Source organism: Temnothorax americanus, unplaced genomic scaffold (genome assembly GCF_048541705.1).
Source record: "Temnothorax americanus isolate GAGA-0224 unplaced genomic scaffold, ASM4854170v1 Scaffold58, whole genome shotgun sequence".
NCBI lineage: Eukaryota > Metazoa > Arthropoda > Insecta > Hymenoptera > Formicidae > Temnothorax > Temnothorax americanus.
Genome location: NW_027509730.1, coordinates 303240 through 330751, shown reverse-complemented (window position 1 = coordinate 330751; position 27512 = coordinate 303240). Strand labels below are relative to the sequence as shown.

Below are 27512 nucleotides of genomic sequence, written 5' to 3'. Positions count from 1 at the left end.
TCGGTCAGGGAAGGCCTTTCATGTTACGCGACTCCTATACCACTTTCGTCCCTCGAGCAGCTTTTAACGATTAAATCCAATGAGAACGTTGTTACATCCTCGAAGAGCTCTCGCGGTAACAACTGTTTCAATCGCGAGAGTTACGTCACTGATGTTAACTCTCGCAATGAGACAGACAGCGATGCTTCGTCAATGGGGAAACACTTTGATCCCTCTTTTCAGTACGGCCGGCACAAGAACTTTCGACGAAACTTTCGATTGGCCCGAAAGCTTATAACGATAAAGCTCTACTTAGTGCGCCAGCAATCGTTTGTGGAATTAATACTATTCACGATATAGAGTCGTGAGTCTCATAATTTTCAGTAATGAATTAATTAGTATACAATATGATATACGTGCAACTGGAGGGCAATTTTATTTAATGATAAATTCCGTACGATAACCATCATATAACTTAATTATATCCTTTCTCAGCGTGTAGGATATAATAATAATTTAACTAATAAATAATATAATAATTATTATATTAATTATATTAATTAACATAGTAATTACAATATAATATACATTATTGTATAGTATAACTTATATTATGTTATATGTATACATATTATATTAATTACTTATAATTAATACAAACTATCATATTAATAATTAACATAATAATGATCGAAGACGTAAAAACGTATAATCTAATCCAAAATATACAAGTTTTTATAATCCTATAAAATTAAGAAAAAAAGAATATATTTATGTTACTGGAATAGAAAGCTAGTCGACAGAATGTAACTAAAAATACACATAGATATATGTAATATTTTTTAAAATGAATTTTCGAGGCATACAAACGCGTCGTTTTTATCTAAGCGAAGTGGACATGTGCAAGCATATTGCAAGGTCTCCCAGGAGCAAATTGTGTACATTGTGGTTTCGTGGATTCTCGCGGTATAATTTCAAAGGTATACTTATCTCAGAATAGAACCAGGACCTCGAAAGCCTCGAAATTTAATTATAAATTAAAAACTCAGCGAAGACCAGCGATGTTTACATTGAAAAACGTACATCCGCTATATATAGGATGCGTAATTTCCAATAATGGCTACAGCAGAATATTAAGCGTCTTACGATCTATATGATCGCATTTTTTCTCTTGGTTATTAATTTTCTGCAAGAAAAATGACAAACTTTCTCTATTTGCGCAAATACAGTACAAAAATGCTAAGCACGTCCGAGGAGACTAAAAACTTGGGTGAGCCAGATGTGTCCTCGGTGTGCTATCCTGCAGTGAAAATTATTCGGGAGTATACTAAGAGACGGAAAAACGGTTCATTTTCACACGAATGCGGTGTACGCCGAGTAAGCGCGGTTAATACCGACCTTCACATGCAGATAGTTAAGTCCTGGACGCATGGTTTGCCGTGTCTTGTACGTTCGCAGAAGCTCCGGCCGCGGGTACTCCGGGCTCTTTTGTTGTCCCGAATTAAAAGCACACTAGTCCGGAGTAGTACCTTAATTCAACACTTATCTGAGAAAATAAATGTTGGAACCTGTTGCGTTAATGCTGCTAAAAGCGAGACAAAAGGTCAGCCCGTTTTTTCGCGTAAATTGTTTGAGAGAAACCGACTTCTCTTCTTCACATCGAACAGATACGTGGTGCATACCAGTAGATATCTCGCCGATAAACGGATAAGTAGGTGGTCAAGGGGAATCGAATGGATGACTGGACAGTCGTAACTGTCTTCCTTCCGCGGCGTTCTCCGTGAAATCGATGTACTGTGAAGGTTTCGACGTGCGCTTTCTGAGTTGAATTGATCTAGAAGATTCAAGTGTCACGAGTATGCATGGTTCATACAGACGTTCGAGTAGTCTCCACTTAAATCGAGTGCACTTTTTATTTGCCGTTTAATCAATATTTAATTCATTGGTTTTCTTCCATTACGTACAAAACGTGCAGAAATTGTCGTATTTAACATAAATCAAGTTATAATTTTTGTACCTCCGTGCTTTTAATGTTTTAGTTTCAATTTATATCGATGAAAATTAAAGAAATTACATAGAGAGGAGGGTCGGATATGTCTTTTTGTAATTTCAACTTGGAAATTTTTCCAACGGATTTAATTTTCATGCACGAGTATCGATCGTTAACGTACTAAGGAACGAACATGTTATACTGCGCTTTTGGAAGCAAAGCATCGACTGATGAGAAACGTAGAGACACAAGCGGACCGTATTAGAGTCCTTAGTGTACCTCCAGCATGGTAAACAACTAATTGCGTTTACAATTCGCACAGGTACATGTTTGCTTACAACCGTTGCGAATTGTGTTGCGCAGTAAGACATTGACTAACATATCAGGTATTTTCATTAACTCCCGGATTTAACAGAGTTAAATGATGAGCTAATTCCCGATGAGATAATCATGATTCACAGAATTAAACTTGGCTCGAAGAGCTTAATTATGATATGAGTATTCTAGTATCATATCAGATTTTTTCCCCAACTGTTGTCGATAGAGAAGATAATGAAAGTGCAGAATGTAGAGGAATATCGCGATAGCGATGAAACGAAATGAAATAAATATATTAGAAATATGTGGTATAATTTTCGTGTGGTATTAGTATTTGTAACACAAATACAACGCGCAACAGTGATTTCAAAGCCCCGGTATACATTACTATCGCGTTATTGTATATTATTGCATCTTTCTGTTATGACGATGAAAGTCTACTCCGTTTTCGTATAACCACCATTGTAGCACTTCGCTATGATGTTACTTCAAAAGCAAAGTAATGAATTCACTCGCTGAAGTAAATAATCGGCTTTCGCGTTCGCGGCAGTCTCGGGCGTCTTCCCCGCGCAAGATACGAAAATCACTCGCCCCAAAGTTTCTCCGGATAGAAGTCGACTGGAGCGAAATTTGATTTGATTACAATTATAAATTCACAGCGAACAATTTTCTTTCCCCCTTTCCCTCCTCTCCTGCTACCATCGTTTGCCTCGCTCGTTTAACTCGCTCGTGTTGCACGAATAACGTTTCGCTTGTTTATCGCGTTCTGTAGCGAAGTCTGAACACCCGTACTGTTGCGAGAACGATGATTAAACGTAGAGCAGCACATACAATTATCTTGTTGAAGCAATATTCTTGAAGATTTAAATTATTAAATCTTTGAATTTGTAAGATTTTCACCGCTATACTTTTATAGCTCAACTATTCTTACAGAATTTTGTGTATCTTGTTGAAATTTGGTTACAATTCGATTCGTTTTTTTTCTTGAAGAATCTGTTACAGCTTTTCAATGAAATGCAGAATCATCCAACGGTGTTACGCTTGATCGGTCGATGCATTTGCGAAAGCTTCTCGTTCGTAGTATATATATTACTTGACTGGATTAGTTGCAGCACTTGTGAATCATACCAAAAAAATCAACCGCGAAATTCTAATTCGATTGCCAAGATGTACGATAATAACGAAGTTTTCCGTTATTTGCTGCGCCGCGGCCGATGCACGTACGCGCGGCTTAGGTATCAGCGGCATTATCAGGAAGAGTATTCTCCATGGCCTCGTGAAGTCATTGTGTAACGGCCGTAACATCAGACGAGTCCGATTCGGTTTGCGCAGCCCTTTCTTAAGGGGCAGTAACGAAGTTTCCTGCCAATTCCATCTTACGACTTTACAGATGGGAATTCGAGCTGAAGACCGGCGCCGACAGTGGCTTGTTGCTCTATAACACGGGGCAATCATCCTACGCCGATTACCTCGGCATCGAGCTGTTCGAGGGTAAGATTCGACTATTGATGAACAAAGGGAACGGTCCGACCGAGTTGACGCACGGCACTCCAGTAGCTGATGGCAAATGGCACAGCGTAATCGTGGATTTCAATCCGAGCGGTCTCGGTATCGCCGTCGATCGTCACGAGAAAACAATGGCCCTGCCTTCCGGCGGCAATCGGTTCCTCGATCTGGCGGACACCCTGTACATCGGCGGCACGGAGCTGAACAAACGCGCCCGGGCCCTGAGCAAGGGTCTCAGATCCGGCGATGTGAGTTACAAGGGCTGCATACGGAACATGGTCCTCGACAACCGGGACCTCGGCTTGCCGGACGTCAAGGTCAGCCAGGGTGTTGTCGTGACTTGCGTCTGGGGATATCCGTGTATCGAGGCCGATCCCTGCGTATCCGGTGCGTCGTGTATGCAACTAGGCGTCAACTCATTCAGATGCAACTGCGACCAGTCTCTGTGCATCAAGCCGAATTACGCCGAGGACTACAAGGTAGATCAATTTTAATTGAGTTTCAATGACGCTCCACCTACTTGGCGAGGGTTACGTTGCGGTTGCGAGCTAATTATGTCACCGGCAACTAACGTATGGATTTACGGAGAGATGCATAGCTAACTTGTCAAGATAGATTGCCTATATAGATTACTCTTTAATAATCATTGCGATGTAATTAATGTGGAATATTTAATTTTATTTGCATCTCTATTGCATCGATATCAATGAAAATGAAGTTTATATAACAATCTTTATTATTAAAATAATAAACAGCTTATAATAAAAGCAATACACATATATATGTTCAATATTAGAAATAACTATGTATAGCAAAAGAAATATATATAGATGTTGCTAATATTGAGATAAGACTAATATCTGCGTTCACAAAATAAAAAATAGATGTGGCGTCTTTGCAGATCTATTCGAACACCACCCTTCCAGTAAATTTGGAAATTCTCTCTCTGAGCCCTCTACTAGTTTCCGAGGGGGAGCACGTATTAGTAACGAGCGAAAACATCGCGATGGTGCTTGACATTGCCAAATACGGCGTCGAAGAAACCGGTGTCACATTTACCTTGGTGACACCGCCAACTTACGGAACGTTAGCATTGGACCTCCTAACATCTCGGAATGACCACTCCTTCACGTTGCAAGACATCAATCAGGATAAGGTAACCGTTCGATCAGTCAGCCGCATCGATTTACTAAATCCTCTAATTAACGTTCAATTCCGTTTTAAACTCGTCGCTCGATCGTAAGTCCGCGGTCGCGACAATTACTGCTATATCAGTGTCCACCCTTCTTTTACACGCGTGACGATAAAACTCGAAAACGCCGGCGAAACTCGGTCGGCGTGCACCTGACGTTAATTAATATCAGGTGGACTAAACGCGGTCCAAGTTGGCCGACCGGGCATAGGCACGGAGAACGTGGAGAATCATGTGTTCTTCCAGTTCGTCATAGGACCACGCGCTGCTATACATAGTACACGCCATAAGGACTAACTTTAGAATCGTTAGCGGCGGGAACATAGGAGGGTCGGCCGACTTGTCGCGCTCTCACTCGTTCACTCGCCTGCTCCTCTCGCTACCTACCCACACTCAATTTATCTAGCGACAGTGCTCTATTTATAAACCGCCCCGCCATCGCTCATTAATGGTTTTTCGTTAAAGATCGCGTATCGGCCACTTTTTATCCGCCGCGCCATCGTTTGTCGCGTATTGCCAATTGCTTTCTAATCGTTAAAAAAAAAGGAACAGGGGGAAATAAAGCTCGAAGTCTTCCTCTTGTCTCGGATCAGCCGTGGGGACGACGCCCACTCGATATGGTAATCAACGACTTAACTCCTGTCGCTCTAATTAATTTTGAATCGCGGTCGATCTCGAGTGTTAGATCAAACGCCAGAAAAGATAACACGAGCCAGGTACTCCGACGTACTCTTACATGATTAATTCTGATTCTGTAGCACGATGTAGTGTGTGTTTGCCGATCGAGATTCTCGTGAAACAGCGAGCTATCGCCGCGCAAGTTAAAGTTCACACGTTCCTTGTTGTATTAGGTTGCCGATATCGCGATAGATACATGACAGATTATTGATACTCGCGCAATTTCTTTCGTATGCAAATTTGCTTCGCCAACTGACTGCGCAAGCATGAAAAACGCGATCAGCGTCGTTTGTTCTTAAATCTGCGCTCCATTGGCGCTTAGCAATAAAAATTTGCGTTAGACGACGCCCACTCGATATGGTAATCAACGACTTAACTCCTGTCGCTCTAATTAATTTTGAATCGCGGTCGATCTCGAGTGTTAGATCAAACGCCAGAAAAGATAACACGAGCCAGGTACTCCGACGTACTCTTACATGATTAATTCTGATTCTGTAGCACGATGTAGTGTGTGTTTGCCGATCGAGATTCTCGTGAAACAGCGAGCTATCGCCGCGCAAGTTAAAGTTCACACGTTCCTTGTTGTATTAGGTTGCCGATATCGCGATAGATACATGACAGATTATTGATACTCGCGCAATTTCTTTCGTATGCAAATTTGCTTCGCCAACTGACTGCGCAAGCATGAAAAACGCGATCAGCGTCGTTTGTTCTTAAATCTGCGCTCCATTGGCGCTTAGCAATAAAAATTTGCGTTAAATTCACGTTATCTGATTTCGCTGCACGTTGAATATTGCTGTATCAAGTTAGATATGACGTACAGCATTGTCCTTATGATAATTGACTTCTCCGACAGATACAGTATATGCACGACGGTAGCGAAACCACAGAGGACAGCATGATTCTGGAATTGACGTTGGTGGCCGGGACAGGCTATACGCTTCCAGGATACCTCCAAGGACGCCTCAGATTCCCTCTTCACGTTAATGTCACTCCTGTCAATGACCCGCCGTTACTCGAGATACCAACCGCGAAAGTGCTGCGTCTGGCCCAAGTAAGACACGAAAATAAACTAGTAAGCTCTTCTGTTTTTTTAGCCTCCCACCGATACATTTTTCGTCAAGATACCGGCGACAATGTGATAATTCGGAACACGTTGCGTCTGTGGCTTGGTCGAATACAACCGGCAGTTCACCGCGCACTCAACTAAATCAATTTGGAGGTCAAATGAAATAGTAGCTTATTTGTGGGTTATTTGTGGCTCGTGCATCTTCGGAGAACGTGGCAATTTAGCCGCAACGAAATCGATTTAACTCGCTCGCGCGCCGGTCATCGCTCTTAATTAACTGCGCGTGTAAGCTCGAGGGTATGCGCGCGTATACATATATATTATGCACGCATATTTTTTTTCAATTCGCTTGCAAATTCTCGGAAGGGCAATAATCGCGGAATATGAAGACGGAAATTACAATTACGATATTTATGTTCATTTAACTTCATATGCATGTGCCTCGAGGCGATTCCAATATAGGTACTAAGTACGCTACAGCCGTATTAGCAAACACGAAAATAACAACTAATTGCAATTAAACTGACCATTAATTGTTTTTTAAAACTCTTATAAAAATGTGCGGATAAAAATAATGATCATGTCAACCAGTGCATAATAATATTAAAGTAAAAACAAGATTTTTTTACCCATTTTTTTTCTTAAATTATCTTTGAATAGAAAAGATTGATTGATAACGAATATATTGGTATAAAATACACAAGGTGTATGTTCGCTATGCGTTTCATGTGTGTAGTGTTTTACGTCAGCGCGAAAATAACAGCGCAATTCTTCGCCAATTCGCTGAAGCCTTTCATCCAATATGCCTATGCAGTATTCGCCGGATGATCTCAGGCAAATATAAAATGTGCGAAAAACGCTGATATTTGCAGGGTACAAGAAAAACACTGACCAAGGAGCTAATATGGGCTATAGACGCCGACACCCCGTCGGAAATGCTGATTTATACGGTTTTACGAGCGGATACTGATGCGGGGCATATCGAAAGAGTTACTTATCCGTTTCGACCTATCGACACGTTCACGCAGGCCGAATTAATGCAAGGCCTCATCGCGTATGTGCATCGTGGAAACGGTAACGATTCATTATTATTAATCAACGAAGTGTTATATCATAAATTATAGCATATTTGTTTATCTTTTTATTTCCTTGTTGCGCGATACCTTTTATTTCTAATGTACATATAAAAGCAGGGCAATGAAGAATGTATGAAGCATTATATTTTCATCGAAAAGCTTTTATGAACGAAACGTATTTAATTTTTCAGCAAAACCGAACGCGATGTTGGGTTTGCAAGTGAGCGACGGCATCGAGAGCAGTCAGCCCGCGTATCTGCGCGTATCGGCTTACCCGTTGCAAATCAAGCTGACGCACAATAGCGGCCTCATTGTGGTGCACCGTTCGTTCTCTTACTTGACACCGGCGAATCTCTCGTTCGCCACAAATTCGGATGACAACACCATTGACATTCGTTACGACGTCGTCTCGCCACCACAATTCGGTGTTTTGCAGAAATTGAAGGACGTTTCGAGCAGTTGGGCGAACGTAGACCATTTTACCAGTCGGGACGTGGAATTGCACACCGTTCGTTACCTTCACAACGTCGGCAGTCCTAATCAGGACGAGTTTAAATTTCAAGCAAGCGTGCGCGAAGTGAAGACACAGCAGACCTACGACTTTCGCATTACCTTCATCGACCTCGAGCTGAAGGAGACCAGAAGGATGCCTGTTAATTTCACCAATACGTCGAACGTCACTATCACGAGCAACCACTTGAGGTACCAGACGAATCCGCTAGTTACGTCATCAAGTAAGATCGTTTTCACTCTGATAACGGGACCAAGATACGGCAATTTATTTCTGTTCGATCGTAAACTCGTGACGGACGATACCTTCACGCAGGAAGACATCGAAGCCGATAGACTGAGCTACCGTCTGTTCGGTAGGTCCTATTCCAATATCCTCGACGAAATAACGTTTAAAGTTAACGCGCCTCAATGCGTCGATATACACGCCAACTTGAAAGTTCGATATTATCTTGGCAAGAACAGCAAATCGCTCGAGGGCATGGAGAATGTGAAAGTTGACGAGGGTTCAAAAGTACCTCTGAGAATCACACACGTGAATCCGAAAGAACACGGAATATCCTCTCTGGTGTACAATCTAACAGTAAAACCGAATCACGGTTGGCTCTCCATCGCGAACAGTTCGATATCGCAGGATCGAAAAAATGTCTCATCTTTCACATTCGAAGACGTATTGACGCAAACGATATATTACGTGCACGATGATTCGGAGACAAAAGAGGATTCCTTTGAGTTTGTGGCAATGTCCGTGAATTCCACAGATTTTATGTACATCGGGAAATTTCGAATCGAGATTATCATGAGAAACGATAATCCGCCGGAGCGAACAGTCGATCGAATTTTTCACGTCGTGTCGAGAGGCGAAAAACTGATAACCAACAAGGATCTCGCGTACATGGATAAGGATATTGGTACTAGAGCGAGCGAGCTTATTTACACTAGGAAGGATGCCCAGAAAAGTGAGTTATACAGGGTGACCAATCCCTCGGTACAGATACGCGAATTTTCGCAACAAGATATTAACGACGGTATGATACTCTTCCGGCATCAGGGGGATGAACGTGAAAAAATTGAATTCGACGTCACTGACGGTCACTTTTCCAGGACTGGTGTTTTCGAAATTCAAGCCAGCCCGCCGTACATCAAGTTACGCGAGAGCAACGGGTCGGTCGTTCAGTTTAACAAATCCGTGGTGCTCCGATCGAAAGACTTGGAAATAGAAACGAACGTGTATGTCACGGAGAAGGACGTAAAGTACAGTGTGTGGGAGAAACCGAAGCATGGCGTACTAATGAAGCATAGTAGAGAGTCAAGCACTTTTACGGAGGATGATCTGAAGCACGGTAGTGTGTTGTATAAGCATCTGGGTGGATCTTTAACAAAAGACACTTTTAGATTCAAAGTGTTTGTTAAAGGCGCGGACGCTGATGGTGCGTTTACAATCAGAGTCTACCCGGAGAGCTATTGGGAATCGTTGATTATTCAAAATAATAAGACAATATTCGTCGAAGAAGCCACGAGCGTTCTGCTGAATCGGAAGAGTCTCGAGATAATGCATCCTAAAATATCGCCAGCCGAAATCGTTTATTTCGTGCGAGAGTGGCCGCAGAATGGCTACCTGGATCTGCAGATCCACGACGAGCACAGCGAGGAGATGAGGGAAGAGTACAGCGGTAACGCGGTGAAGCATTTCGAGCAGAGTCTGATAAACGACAATCGCGTCTTCTACGTTCAGTCGGTGATGAATCAGACGAACGATCGTTTTCTCGTAGACGTTACCAACGGTATAACGTGGTTACGCGATCTATGCGTGAATTTCGTGATAGTGCCAGAGAAACTCTACGTCGAGGCGAGGAGCCTCACCGTAGTGGAAGGGAAAGGTGTGATACTGAGTGAGACAAACTTCTTGGTCGTAACGCCGTATTACGCCGGCAAGGTATCGGATTATAAAGTAGTGGAAAAGCCGAAGCACGGCACGATTCTCGATTCTACGAAGAACACCCAGGTAAAGAAGTTTTCACAGAAGCATCTGAACGCCGGAGTCATATTGTACAAACACAACGGGGACGAATTTTTGAGCGATTCCTTCAGGATGGTGGTTACCGCCGGTGATAAGTTGAGCGAGCCCTTTGACGTACAAATTATCATTCAACCTGTTAACGATGAGATTCCTGTGTTAGTGAATAGAACTAAGCTAAACGTTTGGCAAGGCGGATCCGTTATTTTGACGCCGACAAACTTAGCGGCTGTAGACAACGACACTGCCCCGTACGATATAACATTCAACATTACTGGTGTGAGAAATGGATATATCTCATTAATCACTTCACCCGACGTGGATGTTTATAATTTTACGCAGAGTCAAATCAATGAATCACAAGTGGTATTCACGCACACGAGTAAGTATATTACAATATTAATAATTTAAAATATTAATTTAAACAGACGGATCTTGCTAAAACTTTCAACATTATATACATGTGAATATAATGTTAAATACTAATTATATAATTATATGCTAAATCATACATTAAATAAATGCATAATAATTTTAAGAATTTGCAATACAAGGCTGTTTTAGAAAATTAAACAATTATAATACTTTTTAAAGTAATAATATTGCAATCTCAATACGAGATATCGTATAAAAAAGTAAAAATGTATAACATTTTTTTTTCAGATGGATCCGACGGCGAGTTCAATTTTATTTTAAGCGATGGTGTACACACGACAAAGTCTTACACGATTATGGTCGCCACAAAGCCAATTCGTCTGAACATCGAACACAATATGGTCCTTAATGTCTTCCCCCTTACTAGGAAATTAATATCAGACAAGCTCTTATTAACGACGTGTTCTGACGAAGCGAGGGAGATTAGATACACTGTGCGAAATGGGCCTCATTTAGGCAAAGTTATAATGGAGACAAGTGAAGGGGTATGGCTTGAAGTCGAGCGATTTACTCAGAGAGATATAAACAATAGCAAAGTGATTTACGAGCACACCAAGCAGTTCATGGACCTCGCGGCCAACGACTCTTTCACATTCGACGTCGAAGCGCACTTCACTGGAACTTTAACGAATCAGGTAAGAGAATAAAAAAATCTATTATAAATATATTATCTTCTATTACGCACACTTTATAATTTATAAAAAAGACGGCGTTTATACTTTTAGTTAAGAAATTCAAAGTCTTTGATATTTAAAACTCAAGATTTTCGACAAGCAATGTTACTTTATCTCTAACAATCTACTTTTTGTCTCGCAGGTTTTCCAAATAGATATATCAGTTTCTAGCGGGGGCTTGGATAGGTATATTTCGACGAAAAATGTGAGAGTCATAGAGGGTGGTTCCGCGGAAGTCATCATGAATATAAGCGGTATCGCGTCGTATCTACAAATTAATGCTGGGATCCCGAATCCGGCGGTATTATCGAGATTGGTTCATCAACCTAGTCACGGGCACGTGATGCTTCTACCGGACTTGAACGTGACTATTTTTACACAACCGCAAATCGAGGGTGGAAAAATCGCTTACTACCACGATCACTCGGACACCTTGGAAGACCGCATTCAATTTTCGTTATACTTGACACCCGGCCACGTGTTACTTTGCAACACCAGTATCCCCGTCGTCATCGAGCCTATCAACGATCAGCCTTTCAAACTCGTCACCAACAACCCGTTCATCACGGTCGTGCAAAATCAAAATCAAACCATCACTCGGGACAGCCTTTTGACCACTGATCCCGACACTCCGCCGGAAGAAATTATGTACGACGTGATTTCAGAACCGACATTCGGCAGACTACTGCTTTTGCCGTTCGATCAGAACAATTCGGAAGTGCGCCCTGTGGCAAAGTTCACCCAATACGACGTGGATTCTAACCGAGTGGTGTACGAACACAATGGAACGTTGCAGACCGTTTCTATCTACTTCAGGGTCTGGGATGGCGCATTCACTCCGATATATACCGTTTTTAACGTTCACGTTTTAGCCATACGATTGAACGTGACGGTACCCGGGCCGGTGACTTTGCAGCAAGGCTCGAACGTGGCGCTTATCTCGGAGAACGACGTTAAACTCGACACAAATGCGCGCCAAGATCTGGTGATCTACGACATTACGACACTTCCGAAACACGGAATATTGTATGTACGCGACGGCGCCGCGGTGACGTTCAAGCAGACTGATCTGCTGTCGAAAAGCGTGATGTTCATGCAGACCGACATGACAGTGTCGAACGACAGCTTGGAACTGTCGGCGCGATTGAGCGGCTTCGAGCAGAAGCACATACGGGTGGAGATCAAGGTCGTGCCTCTCATGATCATGAACTCGATGACGGCGTTGGCGGGCGAGAAAAATCGTATAACTCTACAATATCTGGACGCGACACCCCTAGCGAAGTTAACGACCAGCAATCCCCTTTACACCATTGTGAGAAAGCCGAAATACGCGAAGATCAAGAGGATTATCAGGAGCTCCTCGTCGTCCGGCGAGAAGAGAGGCGCGCGCGAGCGAGAAGTAGCACGTTTCTCACACCAGGAGATTATCTCCGGGGTGATATATCTGGTGTGCCGAAAGATACCGTCGATCGACGGTGTCGCGGACAGCTTCAGCTTCATCCTCGCGGCATCCATCTTCCAGCCGGCCGTGGGCAACTTTGAATTCCACATTAAGCTCGACATAGACGACGACAATATCACTCTGGGCGGCCCGATGGATCCGGTCGGTCACGAGGGCGAGATGGCAATCGCGCCGAACATGAGCAACGATTACCTGCTAATCCTCGGCATGTTACTCGGCGTGTTCCTCCTCGGCGTGGTCGTGATTATCACGATCAGGTGTCGGCACAACAAGTACAAGCACGCCGAGGAGGAGAAACCGGAAGCCACGCCCGCTGTCGGGGTGATGCCGCTTCCCAGACCACCGGATCATCTGATGCCCGCCACCCCGCATCTAAAGCCGTTCGGTAACGATCACAACAGCGTGACGGCCAGCACGCCTCTGCCGATGTTGCCCTCGACGTTACCCCAGTGTAAAGTGATACCCTTGAGCCCTCTGGAAAGCGGTTCGGAGGTCGACGTATCCGCGAGATATCCCTACGGCGTAGCGGACGGCGATGAATGGAGTAGCTTCGATACGTCCGATCTACCTTGCCAGTCGGCCACAACTCAAAGGACCAAGAAGAACCCGTTGCTGAGGAAGGATCAATACTGGGTCTAGCAGGAGAGAAACACGTTGCGGTTTCCGCGAAGAAAGCCGTAGCGTTTTCTTGACATGTTTTACGCGCAAATTGAAACTATCGTGGATATCATGGACTTGATGTGCCTAAGAAAAGTGAAATCTGCGAGTTTATGGAAATTTGTTCGTCGAAATCCGAGATCATCGCGCCGGACACGTATATCGAATAACGATGAACTACGTTCGATGTGTTTTGGTGGAAAACTTGGTGATCGTCGGCATCCGATCTCGATGGATCTCGATTCTAATTAAAAGAAGCAAAGGGGAACTCTTAGACTATAGGAGAGGTCCTATGGATCGAAAAGGGTCGATGATCGACAATTCGCGATCCGGGATAGTTTGCAGTGTCTCGTGTACTATATTAGCCTATAAAACAATATAAACGGGAAACCTAGATCTTCTTGAATGTCACGACTATCGCCGCTATCACGAGCTCAATGTGCCTAAGAAATGTCTGACTCTGCTGACATTCTTTCCATTAATCACAATACGTCGATTTTTCGTATGTCCACCCTACGTCCCTCTTCCTTCCGGCGGATTGAAATAAATTCGATCGTTGAAAAGGCAGACCGACTGTTCGCTAAAGCAAGAATTTTACGACAAATTCAATTCTGATTCTAAGCGAAAAGTCCGTCGGTTTACTGGCTCGTTCTAGAGTGCAGATTTTCAGAAAGATTTTATGTTCCTTTACCTCTTTCCATTTTTACACCTTTTGTAAATCTAGGATAGTAAGGTCGTTATATAAAAGTGGCATTTATCGATCCCTACTGTCGTAAGTTCCGGATAAAAATCGAAGCATTAAGATTTAAAAAAGATATGAAACTTTCGCTCTTAAGCTATTATTATAAACAAAGGAAACATCGAGTAAGCGGGATAATACAGGAACTTTATGACACTGTAAAATGATTAAATATACATAATGTAATCGAAAATATATATATGTTCCTGTTACTTGTTACTTGCCACCAAAGAACGCAAACAAAATGCATTTATATTAACAGCTATTCAAGTTTTGACATATCTTTTTATACCGCCGTATTGTCAAACTTTCATTTTCCTCCGATATAGATTTCATATACACAATCAATTCATCCTATTGTTTCTCCGACTGTTTCGATGTTGCTCATATCGTGCATTAAATAAATGTAAATTGACTATTAACATTTGGTCTTTTTATGGCAATATAATAATATATATTTTATCTTTATGTAGCGACATACATTGATCACCGTTCTTATTAAAAATATGCCGTACAACAGATCGACAACTCTTTTCGATTGATTATGCTGTCATCAATAGTAAAAGCGATTGATCGATGGCGTCATGGTTATTTTTACGAAATTTCGTCTCTTTGTCACATTTTTTCACGACGAATCGTCATGACGATTATCTCGGATGGAATTAGAATCTGTAGAATCGTCTACGGAACTTATACAATTCTCATCCGTTTCTGTGCAAGCTTCAACGAGCGATAGACACTAGGCGACGCCAAATAAGACGATTACTTGACGTATTTTCAATGCGAATTAGCAGTAACAGTCGAAGTCTATAAGCTGTTTTTTACACGAGTGAGAATAGATCTTTTCTACTACGAATCGTTGACGCGCGGCGAGTTCGTAATTCATAAGCGATGAACGGGATTGTGCGTGCGCAATTTCAGTATTATCTGAGAAAAATTTATTAATAGAAGCGTGTTGATGACAATTCGTTGATTCTTAAGAAAAATTTTACGTTACGTTATCCTTGAATTCATGGTAATCTCAATGAATCCACTTTCAGCCAATGTCGAATAAATACGATAGTCCATGCTAAATTTTCTTTAGTTCACAACAATAATTGTACAATTAAATCAAATTAATACTATACGATAGGCACAATTATTAAATAAAAGTTATATATTAACGTGAACAATAAATGAAAATATAACAATTCCGGTCGAAGTATATAAATTAATTAGATTAAATTATAGATACTAAAATTTATATTTGAATATAATTTTTAATGAGATTGTTTTTATGGCATAGCCGCATAGGGGGATATTAAAAGATCTTTATATATTAATAAAATAATAATAATAATAATAATAATAATATGATAATAGCCTTAGAAAAAGCAATGAAAAGGCTTAAATTGTTTGGGATATAAAATTACAATGGATTGGGAATAAAATCTCGTTTGCGGTAATTCAAGCAAATGTCCGGCTGAAAGTGGATTAATGTAATTTCTCTAAAATTAGAAGCGTATCTAATAAAATCAATCTAATGTGAATGTTGATTATAGCAATCATAATGATATATATAAAATATATATTATAATGCGTACAACACTCCTACGTAGAACGTGCTGTTCCATGAATTCATAGCATTAATAGATTCTAATTAAAAACATTTTATCGCGAGAGAAATCAAAGAGAGAAAGAGAGGGTAAGAAAGAAAGAGAGAGTGAGAGAGAAAGAACCCGTTCGTTGATTCATGAATATGTTAGAGGCGAACTGTTAGGCTTTTTTACATTCACCAAAAGTGAACTGATCCGAGTGCCAAACTTCTATAATCTATATATAATTACCATAGGACTTGTATTTTCCCTGCCGACTGAATGCATTACTCTTCTAATTCTAATAAATTGAATGTGCGATGTTAAGTAAACACAGTCTGATTTATTATTTACTGTATTGCGGTGGCTTATCTTTTATTAATGTTATTATTTTATATTATTGTTACCTACGTAACTGAGGTCCCAAACAATATTCTCTCATATTAGTTCCATATACACAATACCTTATTCCATTTTAATCTAATTTTTGTTATTGCAAACCTAATCATCAGACGGTAAAAAATTCATTTAAAATATTTATGAATATATTATACGCAATTAAGATATACAAAAATATTTTCTCTTTTATTTAATTTAAATAATACCTTCAGCACAAATATAACAGAAAACTTAATTAATACGCCAATAAATTCAATAATTATAATCATTTTCGTGATACGTACGAGCAGTTTTTATTTGTGCTAATTAATATTTGTCTGATAAATAAAAAATGTGTGCACACATTTCACCCTTTTTAGATATAGGATAAGGAGGGACTATTTAAGACGCATGCAGTTAAAGAAAAAAATCGGATAAATTTCAAGACAGAAAAGGGCTTTTTGACTTTTTGTTATAAAAATTTTTTTATCCAATTTTTTTCTTTAACTGACTCAAATAGCCCCTCCTTACCCTTATCGGAAAAAAATGATAAAAAGGTTGTAAACAAATAAGTAACTTATTTATCGCTTAAGCTCACGGTATCGCTTAAGAATAAAATAGCACAGACATATATGCATCTCGCAACTTGTTTTTGTAATAGCATAATGAAACTTTCGATGTCGATAAAATGCAGTAATTTCCAGTTTCGTTCTCCACATATGTTATAAACAATAACGTGTGCATAAATCACATATTAAAATTTTCAATCTCTAATATCTGCATAAAAATTCGTTGGTTGTGTTTAACATCTTTATTACCATTATAATTGCGTGATACTCAAATCAATATTGCCTGCAGCAATAATTTCTCGTGACTAATTTTTCATATAAAAGCTAATATGTACTAATTAAAGCTATGCCAATCATAAATGCGGTGTAGTTTGTCGAGTCTAGTTGTTTTCAAAATATGTAACGAGATGAACGTATTACACGTCCGACAAATAAAAACAAAACATCTCCATGCCAAAAATTTAATAAAGACTCACCAAAAGTCACTGCCATATTGGAATCTTCAAACTCCATCCCTTCGGTAAGCGTGTGAGATCTAAACAAAGATACAATTACATGTGAATTACATTGCGTACTGTGTACTGTGATATATGATAAAAATTGCCTTGAAGAAAACAACGGCGATTGCCATCATTGGCTTGTGGGATGTCTCGTAGCTCAGTGTGAGTGCGATAGATAGTATTCTAAAGCCCCTTGCACAATAGGCGATAGCGATAGCGACAGCGACAAAGTTGCCGACAAACTCGCTATCGCTGTCGCTATCGCTGTCGCTATCGCTGTCGCTATCGCTGTCGCTATCGCTGTCGCTATCGCTATCGCTATCGCCTATTGTGCAAGAAGCTTAAGGGTCATGAGTTCGATTCCGATTATCCCATATATTCCTCTTTTAAGAGGAGGTATTCCTGTTTAAAAGAAAAAGAAAAAGAATTTTAAGAGTTTTAAGAACTCGAGATTACAAGAATGATCCCCCTGAGAGAGAGAGAGAGAGAGAGAGAGAGAGAGAGAGAGAGAGAGAGAGAGAGAGAGAGAGAGAGAGAGAGAGAGAGAGAGAGATTAAAGGGTGGATATTGATTAAATAATAGAGTGCGTATTTATATCTCTGCATTGTCATGTAAAATATATTTTTGCAAGTTTTTCTCATACTTCTCATTCTAGAATTAAATCGTTTTTCCAATACACTTATGTTATGTAATTAGTAGTTATATGCAGGTTATAGGCTGAGCCCTGGGTACTGCAATTGGGTTCTTAAGTAAAACTTTTTTATTAAGCGGTATCCATAATTAATGTAGAGAATCTAAGCCGATTTTTAGTACTTTTTGAATTAAAAAAAAACCCAAATTTGAGAAAGTTATAGCTTTCTAAAGTTTCTTTGATGACGGCAACTTCAAAAGATTTCGCAACAACATTATGACGTCACGTACATTTTCGTGTACTATATTTTCTTCAATTTTGAAGATATTGCAAAAATTCAAAAAGTTTACAAAGAAAGTATGCCATGATCTATCAAAATATACTGTTAGGTAAAAGTCGGTTGAAGACCGAATTTGCTATAGTTGATAGAATCCTTTTAAAATCCTTTAAAAATAAAAAAACATCCATCATTACTGTGGATTTGCGCGTATTAAAAATCAAATATAAGAATAATTAAAGCTTTTTAATCGATTACAATTAATTGGCTATCATCGTCATGACAATTCGATCATTGATTTTGGTCACATTAATCGTCAAGACAATTTCGACCATGGGTTTTGGTCCATCAATTTAGAAGAACCAAAACTCATGATCGAAATGTCTTGACGATTAATCTGACCAAAACCAATGGTCGAATTTTCATGACGATGATAGCCAATTGTAATCGATTAAAGAGCTTTAATTAATTGTTAATTGATTGTTGACGGAACAAAAATGTTCTTTTTTGGTCAAATATATGATGTTTAATAATTTTATTTGAATACAAAAAATGATGATCGACGCGACTAATTATCCAATGTATACGTACGTACTTGGCGATGATCCGAGTGCACTTCCGACTGAATTCCCGTGTTGCACTGCGAAAATAAATAACGACTTGCGCGAGAAGAACTTTTATTCCGGACTCCGGACAGGCGGAAGAGCATCGTCGACGCCAAGATTATGACGTACGTTGGCGGACGATAGCGGTGGCACGAGATTAAAAACAGGCTAACCTCGAAGGATGGATATTTGATATTTGGCGAGATGCACTCGGGCTAATTATTCGCGCACGGGATTCTTTAAACAGTGACCGCGAAAGCATGGAAAAGATTCGAACCCGACACGCGGCACGCGTACCCTGACTGCGATATCTGCGATGCGAAGTATTGCGAATTGCGAAGTGCAACATGGCAGTTCTCTGAACAGCGAAACGGTTGACGGAGCGGCAACCGGCAACTTAAGCGGGTCCGTTGGGCCCACTTTATTTTAGCGGCACTTTCTGCACTCGAGATGTAAAGATAGGTATGTTTAATCCTTTTAAAAGATAAGAAATGAAAATGAGCGCAACAAGCGCAATTGAAGTGTACGAAACTGCTATTTAACGGAAAATATAATATGCGATATGCCCTTTTTATATTTTATAAAATAATTCAGAATTTATTTTTTTTTTTCAAAATTTTAAGTTTGAATTTAGTGTAATGTAGTGCGTGTGCATATACGTCACAGCTGACATACACAAATAAATCAATTCAAAATTCTGTTTCTGACTATAATCTGAAAAATAATGTCAGAAAATAAATGTAGAAATAAAGTGAAGAATAATATTGGGAAATAAATGATATGCGTCTGTAGTGTTTTAATTACAGGACGCGCGCAGCGTGTAATAATGTGTAATACAATCGTAACATTCGTACAATTATGCATTCATTGCATTTTGATTAAATTTCGACGAAAGGACCGATATTATAAAACGTATAATAGCGATTGCGTAATAAAAAACATTTCATATGACGCTTCAGATAATTTTTAGCGCGCGAGATTTTTAGACTGCAGTCCACTTTTGGCACAACAAATATTTCAAAGCGTAGAATTCTTTGTCCTGGTTGGTCAACCTAGAGTCCCTATAATAAGAGTTAAACCAATGTGGTGACGATTTTTAATTGGTCCGCCATCTGTTTCAGCCAAGTTAGAAGGAGTGATACAAAGCTATAACTGGTCTAAACTGCCATTTATAGCCAAGAAGAAGTTAGTGGGAGTGAGACAAAGCTATAATGGTGTCCTAAGTTTTATTATTAGGAACTCTAGATCAACCCAATGCTTCATTGTTGTTGGACAGCAACAACTGCAGAAAAAATGCGAAACGATCTGAGAAACGCAACGTGTTTTTTGATTGACGCGCTGAAATTTGCCGAGGAGTGCTATATTCGAATAATAAGTATCGAAACTATTGAAACAGAGGATTAAACGTGGAAATTTGAAATACTTTAGCGAATATTAAAAATAATATTAAAAATATGCAAATGCATGAATCAAATGCAGTAAATCCTCTAATCTATACAAGTTCTTTAACCCTCCGAGGCCACACCTCTTTTTTTAATACGCTCCGGCCACACACTGGGTGGTCCGCCACCAGACGAGACGGATTCAAAGTCACATAACTCTAATTAATGTGCACGTAAAAATTCATGAAACATCTTAATAAGAGTGTTGTTCAAAAATATGCATGGTCCAGAACCTGAAATGTGTTCCCAATTCTTTATTAAAAAATCGAAAAGAAAAAAATTTGGAAAAATGACTTTTTTAATTTAAAAAATCGTATTTTTTTAAGATTCGTTATTAAGTAGCGCCCATTTAGAAAATTATGTAAAAATGGTGTTGTTTTAAGAGAAAAAATATACGTCTTATATGGGTATTCGAAAAACACAAGTACTTTATTGAGGATCGAAGTTGAGATTTTAGGTAGGTAAAGCGAACGCGTATTTTCACATTTTAATTTTTATGTATTTCTAATTAAAAGTAAACTAAAGTCACTAAAGTGTATTTTTATTAACCTTTAGACTGCTGGCATTTTTTCATTAAAATAGTGTCCTTTATTTATCTATATAGATATAAATCCAAAAATTTATCTATATAAATAATATACTCATGGCGTGGAATGTCGAGATTTGTTTGGAGCCACAAAAGTGGCTTCTGCGGCAAGAAACATACGGGCAAATAAAAAAATTGTTTCCTCAAAAATAGTGTATTTGGGGGGTTTTTGCTGTCGCTGATTCTAATTCTGAGCTTAGATTTGTAAAATTTTGAGCCTAAGTGCAGTATTGACAACATGAATGAATATAAACGTATATATATGCTTAGCCCTGGCGAAAATGAGAAGTTTCGTGAACGTTTCTTTGGCGTTTACGTGAGCGTTTGCGGGAGTTCGTTGAGAGTTTGGAAACGGTCAGTAAAGATTCCATAGAGCGAAAATTCGCACACTGCAGCGTTTGAAAGACGTTTGTACATAGCGTTTTTGAGAGTTTGCACAACATTTGCATGACGTATTACGTGTGCTGAGAGTTCTTTAAAACATTTATAGATCCTCTGTTAAGCATTTAATGGGCGTTTGCGGCTACGGTCCACTTGACGCTATACAAATGCTTCGAAGCATTCCTCTTTTCCTTTCTTTCAATGAAAAAAGAAGAAGAAGAAGAACGTTTCAAAGCATTTGTAGCGTCAACTGGACCGCAGCCTACTTTTATCATTGGAAACTGCATGCAGCCTCTATTGAGCGTTTAACGAGCGTTTACTCTTGTCGTTAGAAGAATAATTTTTATTAATAATAATGGAGGTTTCGAAATCGAATCTACTTTTCGCCTCACAGGGGAGTCTGCTTATATACGCTGAATGGAGGGAAAACGCTTGTCTTACGGCGTTGAGAAAAGCATTTGCTAAACGTTTGAAAAGTCTGATAACAAACTCTCTGCATGAAAGTGAATCAGCGTTTATACTAAACGTGCCCTGAAAATCGTCTCCTCAACATTGCAGAACTTTCACGAAACGTTATATATAGCGTTTGATAAGCGTTTTAAAAGCGTTTAAAACCTAACGGCGCCGGCGTTGTGTAAGCGTTCTTACAAAGTTTAAAAGCTTAAAAGTATAAACTCTTAAGAAACCCTCATCGAACGGTTGTCAACGCTTTATAAAGCTTCTTATTTTCGCCAGGGATGCAAAGAACGCATTGCGCGGGAACCGTGGTCCGTAGGCTGCACATGTTATACAATGAATAATGGAATGGCTCAGAGTATGAATTAATACATCTAGTATTTATTAAGTATCACTAACTTATTATCACACTCAAGAGACTTATTATCACTCTCAAGAGAACACAAAAGTGGCTTTCCCCGACAATCTAAAGCCTGGATCTACAATGTGTTCTTTGCTTCCTGTTTTCTGCTCTTAACATCTTTGCGACTATCTCGTATTTCGCAATTCCGTCGCGTAACGCGATGTTTTTTGTTCTTTGTCGCCCAAGATAAAAATTGACGAACTTCAAAAGAGACAAGAAACATTCTCACTTTCTCGCTGTTGTCGTTTACGCATGCCCTCCGAACTCACTCTAGACAAATTTCCTTTTCTTCTCTTTCTTGGCATTTTTCTCAAATCCACCAAATTACGCAATGTATATTTTAATAATTAAGTTTCTCCGTCTTAATTAATTATATTTTGGTCTTATAATAATTTTACAATTTCTTCTTACATGTTTTTTTTAAATGTACACATCCGGATATGTCTGTACATCTATCCGGATCAATTTATCCGGAACGAGTGATATATTACTACGTTTACGCGAGCGTTACTTCTGTAGTAACTTACGCTATATCACTCGTTTACGCGGAGTAAATTATCGTAAGTTACTACAAAATCCCGTTTACGCGAAGGAAAATCCCGTTTACGCGGAGTAAATTATCGTAAGTTACTACAAAATCCCGTTTACGCGAAGAAATTATCGTAAGTTACTACAGAAGTAACGCTCGCGTAAACGTAGTATATCGCTACGTTTACGCGAGCGTTACTTCTGTAGTAACTTACGATAATTCTTTCGCGTAAACGAAATTTTCCTTCGCGTAAACGGGATTTTGTAGTAACTTACGATAATTTACTCCGCGTAAACGGGTAAATTATCGTAAGTTAATACAGAAGTAACTTACGATAATTCCTTCGCGTAAACGGGATTTTCCTTCGCGTAAACGGGATTTTGTAGTAACTTACGATAATTTACTCCGCGTAAACGGGTAAATTATCGTAAGTTACTACAGAAGTAACGCTCGCGTAAACGTAGTATATGTAGTAGATATATCACTCGTTTACGCGGAGTAAATTATCGTAAGTTACTACAAAATCCCGTTTACGCGAAGAAATTATCGTAAGTTACTACAGAAGTAACGCTCGCGTAAACGTTAGTAATCGTGTATAACGCTCGCGTAAACGTAGTATCGTTTACGCGGAGTAAATTATCGTAAGTTACTACAAAATCCCGTTTACGCGAAGGAATTATATATCGTTTACTACTACTAATGCCTATAACCTTATAAGCTCTTTTCTTTTTTTAACAGTAATTAACGAAAAATAATTCCTCTAATTGTAAGTAAAAATACCTCGTCGCGCCATCTGTAAAATCAATCGCGCACGATGTCGCGCGAATTAATGCGAGGGCGATCTGGGCGATAGGCGATACGGTAGTGGTTAGTGGTTACTGGTTACTTCCTCAACATGGCTTCATGCGTTCGGTAAGTTTATTTTCGGCTTTTTAACCTTCGAACGGGAGGATACGGATTTGTCGCGGACGTGCGTGACTCGTTCGTTCCGCGACGTTCTCGGCGGTCGCGGCGGTCACGTATCACGATTTTTCTCCGATGTAAAATCGCGACGTAGATTTTACGCAGATCATTGATACGCCGCTGACGTGTCCCCTACCGCGGCTACCGCGCAATCTTATTTCCGATATAAATACTTTTTTTTCAATTAACTCCTCGCGCCGCCGGCCGCCAATCTAATCTAATCTGTCGCCGGGCGGCTGCGACACCGACCGCCATACGCTACAGTGAAATTGTACAGTTTTATAAACGAATCGTCGCCGTACAGATCACTGCGCGGCCGCGTTTTTCCGGCAGGATTTCCTCCCGAGGTCGTTACCCAGCTGGGACGTGAAAGACCACGATGTAACGCCGATAAGCGTGACTTATCAATATTTCCCTTTAATCTGTGACTTACGTAGAACGTAGCCCGTTGTGTTCGCGGCAAGTGTTCAGATTTTGATTATCGTCTTGTTCTTGTAAACGTTTCAGGTTGGCTCTATTTTTAATACTACTGTGTTCTCCATTCATTACCGATGCGGTTAACAGAGACAACTTCAAAAGATGCGACCAGAGCAGTTTCTGCCGGTAAGGATTAGTTGTTATTGCAAAATACTTCAAAATACGTCATTTGATAGGCTGACGTAATCTTTATTTTCTTTGTAGACGGTGCAGAGGAATGGAGGCTGGAAAAACGCCATATCAGCTTTTGCCGGATAAACTTGTACAGAATGAATCGATGATCATGGTAGACTTATTTAACAAGGATACGGGTGTCACCTATGTGGTGCAACTTATCACATTAAAAGAAAGCACGTTTCGGTTGCACATCAATGAAAAGAATCCACTGCATCCCAGATATGAAAATGAACATGCCCTTCACGATCAGCCACAAACGGTAGAGATGGATGTTGTGGAAAGCACCACTGAAACTATAACCGTGACCAAGGGCGATAACAAAGCCGTTTTATATATTAATCCATTTAGAGTAGAACTGTATTCCCAAGGTGTTTTAACGATATCGGCAAATGCCCGTGGTCTCATGAGATTTGAGCATTTGCGTACAAAACCAGTAAAGTGAGTATTGCTAGAAGATAAAATTATTGCATTAAGGTGTCTGTAATATAATATTATTACTTGTGTGTTATATAGACCAGAAGGTGAAAATGCTGAAACAGTTGAAACAAATAATAATAATAATAATAATACGTATCCTGGTGATGGTGCTGACAATGATTCTGGTGCTTGGGAAGAGAACTTCAAGGAACACCACGATGCAAAACCATATGGACCGGAAGCTGTTGCCATGGATTTTAGTTTTCCCGGATCAGAACATGCCTATGGTATTCCAGAACATGCTGATTCGCTAGCATTACAATCAACTAAATCGACTGATCCATATAGACTATACAATCTAGACGTATTTGAATATGAAACAAATGAACGTATGGCTTTGTACGGTGCCATCCCCGTTCTTTACGCTCATGGGTAAGAACATTTTAATAAGTTGAACAGCTCTAGGATTCGTGAGGATGTTTACGCAAAATTTGTTTTTGTATGTTCTAGAAAGGAGAGATCATCAGCTGTTTTCTGGCACAATACAGCCGAAACGTGGGTCGACATTTTATCGAGTGCAGACAATAATGTTGTGGAAAGCATTGTTAATTTCGTATCTGGATCAACTAAGAAATCTCAGGTGGATGCTCATTTCATGTCAGAATCTGGAGTGATTGACGTATTCTTCATGCTGGGTCCGAAACCACTTGATGTTTTCAAACAATTCATTGTTTTGACTGGTACAGCTCCTTTGCCACAAGTATGTTCAATACATATTGTAAAAAATTAAAAATTAAAATTAATTTTTTATGAAATATTTTTTTAAAATGTGTGTCTTTTAGATGTTTGCACTTGGATACCATCAATCTCGTTGGAATTATAATGATCAGGACGATGTCGCAACGATCGCCGAAAGTTTTGACACACACGATATCCCACTAGAAGTTATGTGGCTTGACATTGAATATACTGACAACAAAAAATATTTTACATGGGATCCACGTAAATTCCCAAATCCTCTTGAAATGATACACAATCTCACTGCCAAAGGCAGAAAATTGGTAGTTATCATAGATCCTCATATTAAACGTGACACCAATTACTTCTTGCATAACGACGCTACCAGGTTGGGCTATTACATCAAAAACAGGGATGGAAAAGATTACGAGGGTTGGTGCTGGCCGGGAGCCTCGTCGTATCTAGACTTTTTCGATCCAAAAGTCATCGAATATTATACTGGATTATACAGTTTAGATAAATTCCACGGTACCACTAATGACGTTTACATTTGGAATGACATGAACGAACCGAGTGTGTTTAATGGCCCTGAAATAACGGCACCAAAGGATCTTGTCCATTATGGAGGTTGGGAACACAGAGACGTTCACAATATTAATGGACATATGTATATCCGTTCGACATACGAAGCTCTATTCCGTCGGTCAGGCGGTTCCCTGAGACCTTTTGTCTTAACGAGATCCTTCTTCGCTGGATCACAACGTTACGCGGCAATGTGGACTGGCGATAATACAGCTGACTGGAGTCACCTTCGTGTAAGCTATCCTATGTGTCTTTCAGTGGCTATATCCGGAATATCATTTTGTGGTGCCGATGTTGGAGGTTTCTTCAAGAATCCAGATTCGGAATTGTTCATTAGATGGTACCAAGCCGCAACATGGCTGCCTTTCTTCCGTCAGCATTCTCACATCGAGACAAGAAGGCGCGAGCCATGGACGTTCAATGAGGAAGTTACTCAAATAGTTCGTGAAGCACTCAGAATGCGATACTCCTATCTGCCATTGTGGTACACACTCTTTAGAGAACACGAAGTAAATGGTTATCCCGTTATACGTCCTTTATGGGCACACTATCCAACTGAATCGGGAACATTTACTATCGACGATCATTTGCTGCTTGGCGATTCAATACTCGTACGTCCGGTATTACAGTCCAGTGCTACCGAAGTAGCAGTTTATTTCCCAGGAGAGGGCAAAATAACCTGGTACGATATTGATACAATGCAAGCCTACGAAAAAGGAGGATACGTTAAATTACCAGTAACAATTCACAAGATCCCTGTATTCCAAAGAAGTGGTTCTATCGTCCCACGAAAAATGAGAATACGACGTAGTACAGTTGCTATGAGGAATGATCCTTACACGCTGATAATAATTGCTGATAATAATGGCAAGGCTAGCGGCAATCTATATATTGACGATGAAATCAGTTTTGAATATCGCCATGGAAAATATTTGTATTTAAGACTAACGTTGGACGGTAATAAGATAACTTCAACTCTAATAGATAAACTAGCTTCGTATGAGACACAAAGCTGGTTAGAAAGAATAGACATAGCCAATCCACCACAAGGAATGAAATCTGCTCAATTGGAGTCTCACAGTGAGTAGTCAGATTCAAGTGTGATAAATCAATCTTGCAAAAAATCGATATTAATAATATATATTTCTTACAGGTGTGGGAAAAGTAACATTGGAAACTACATATAATCCACATAACAACGTATTAACGATACGTAAACCAGCTGTAAATATGGGCGAGGAATGGACCATTGAATTATTACATTAGAATTATGATTTTACTCATAATCAACAACTCTCAGTATCCATACCATAATGCCAATTTTCTATTACTATTCAGTTATCTGTGATGGTTGTTTTTTAGAATAAATATAAATACAAATACAATTTAGTTAACTGTATAAAGTAAAATTGCTTTTTTTCAGATTAATCAGTTAATTAAATTGCATAATACTTTGAAAGCTATAGATACAAATCCTCTGTAATTTATAGTTCTTTACTTCATGATTTAATAAAAAAATTGAAAA

The 27512-nt window shown here is 39.7% G+C and overlaps 3 protein-coding genes across 9 annotated transcripts in view; 2 read left to right on the top strand and 1 right to left on the bottom strand.

Annotated features, from left to right (window-relative positions):
* Window positions 1-17308, top strand: part of Kon (chondroitin sulfate proteoglycan 4-like protein) — a 52251-nt gene extending 34943 nt beyond the window's left edge. For all 4 annotated transcript variants that reach the window (XM_077419777.1, XM_077419778.1, XM_077419776.1 and 1 more), the window contains 7 exons: window positions 3678-4272; window positions 4695-4949; window positions 6520-6717; window positions 7605-7806; window positions 8000-10717; window positions 10999-11405; window positions 11587-17308. In XM_077419777.1, the coding sequence (XP_077275903.1) occupies window positions 3678-4272; window positions 4695-4949; window positions 6520-6717; window positions 7605-7806; window positions 8000-10717; window positions 10999-11405; window positions 11587-13545 (6334 nt within the window). In that variant the 3' untranslated portion in view covers window positions 13546-17308. The remainder of the gene's footprint in view (window positions 1-3677; window positions 4273-4694; window positions 4950-6519; window positions 6718-7604; window positions 7807-7999; window positions 10718-10998; window positions 11406-11586) is intronic.
* LOC143904825 (uncharacterized) lies at window positions 697-24152 on the bottom strand. Of its 3 annotated transcripts, none has more exons than XM_077419786.1 (5): window positions 24029-24152; window positions 17300-17360; window positions 1662-1813; window positions 1378-1564; window positions 697-1279 (listed from the first exon to the last, which is right to left on the bottom strand). In XM_077419786.1, the coding sequence occupies exons 1-4, from the start codon at window positions 24140-24142 to the stop codon at window positions 1556-1558; spliced, it is 336 nt and encodes a 111-aa protein (XP_077275912.1). In that variant the 5' UTR covers window positions 24143-24152; the 3' UTR covers window positions 697-1279; window positions 1378-1555. The 3 variants fall into 3 exon arrangements, with proteins under 3 accessions (XP_077275912.1, XP_077275911.1, XP_077275910.1); XM_077419784.1 differs by having other exon boundaries at window positions 698-1279; window positions 1378-1525; XM_077419785.1 differs by having other exon boundaries at window positions 697-1525.
* Gcs2alpha (glucosidase 2 subunit alpha) lies at window positions 23406-27512 on the top strand. 2 transcript variants are annotated; one of them, XM_077419780.1, is made up of 7 exons: window positions 23406-23545; window positions 24104-24199; window positions 24278-24688; window positions 24764-25099; window positions 25178-25427; window positions 25510-27067; window positions 27141-27512. In XM_077419780.1, the coding sequence occupies exons 1-7, from the start codon at window positions 23529-23531 to the stop codon at window positions 27251-27253; spliced, it is 2781 nt and encodes a 926-aa protein (XP_077275906.1). In that variant the 5' UTR covers window positions 23406-23528; the 3' UTR covers window positions 27254-27512. The 2 variants fall into 2 exon arrangements, with proteins under 2 accessions (XP_077275906.1, XP_077275907.1); XM_077419781.1 differs by lacking the exon at window positions 23406-23545 and adding an exon at window positions 23600-23977.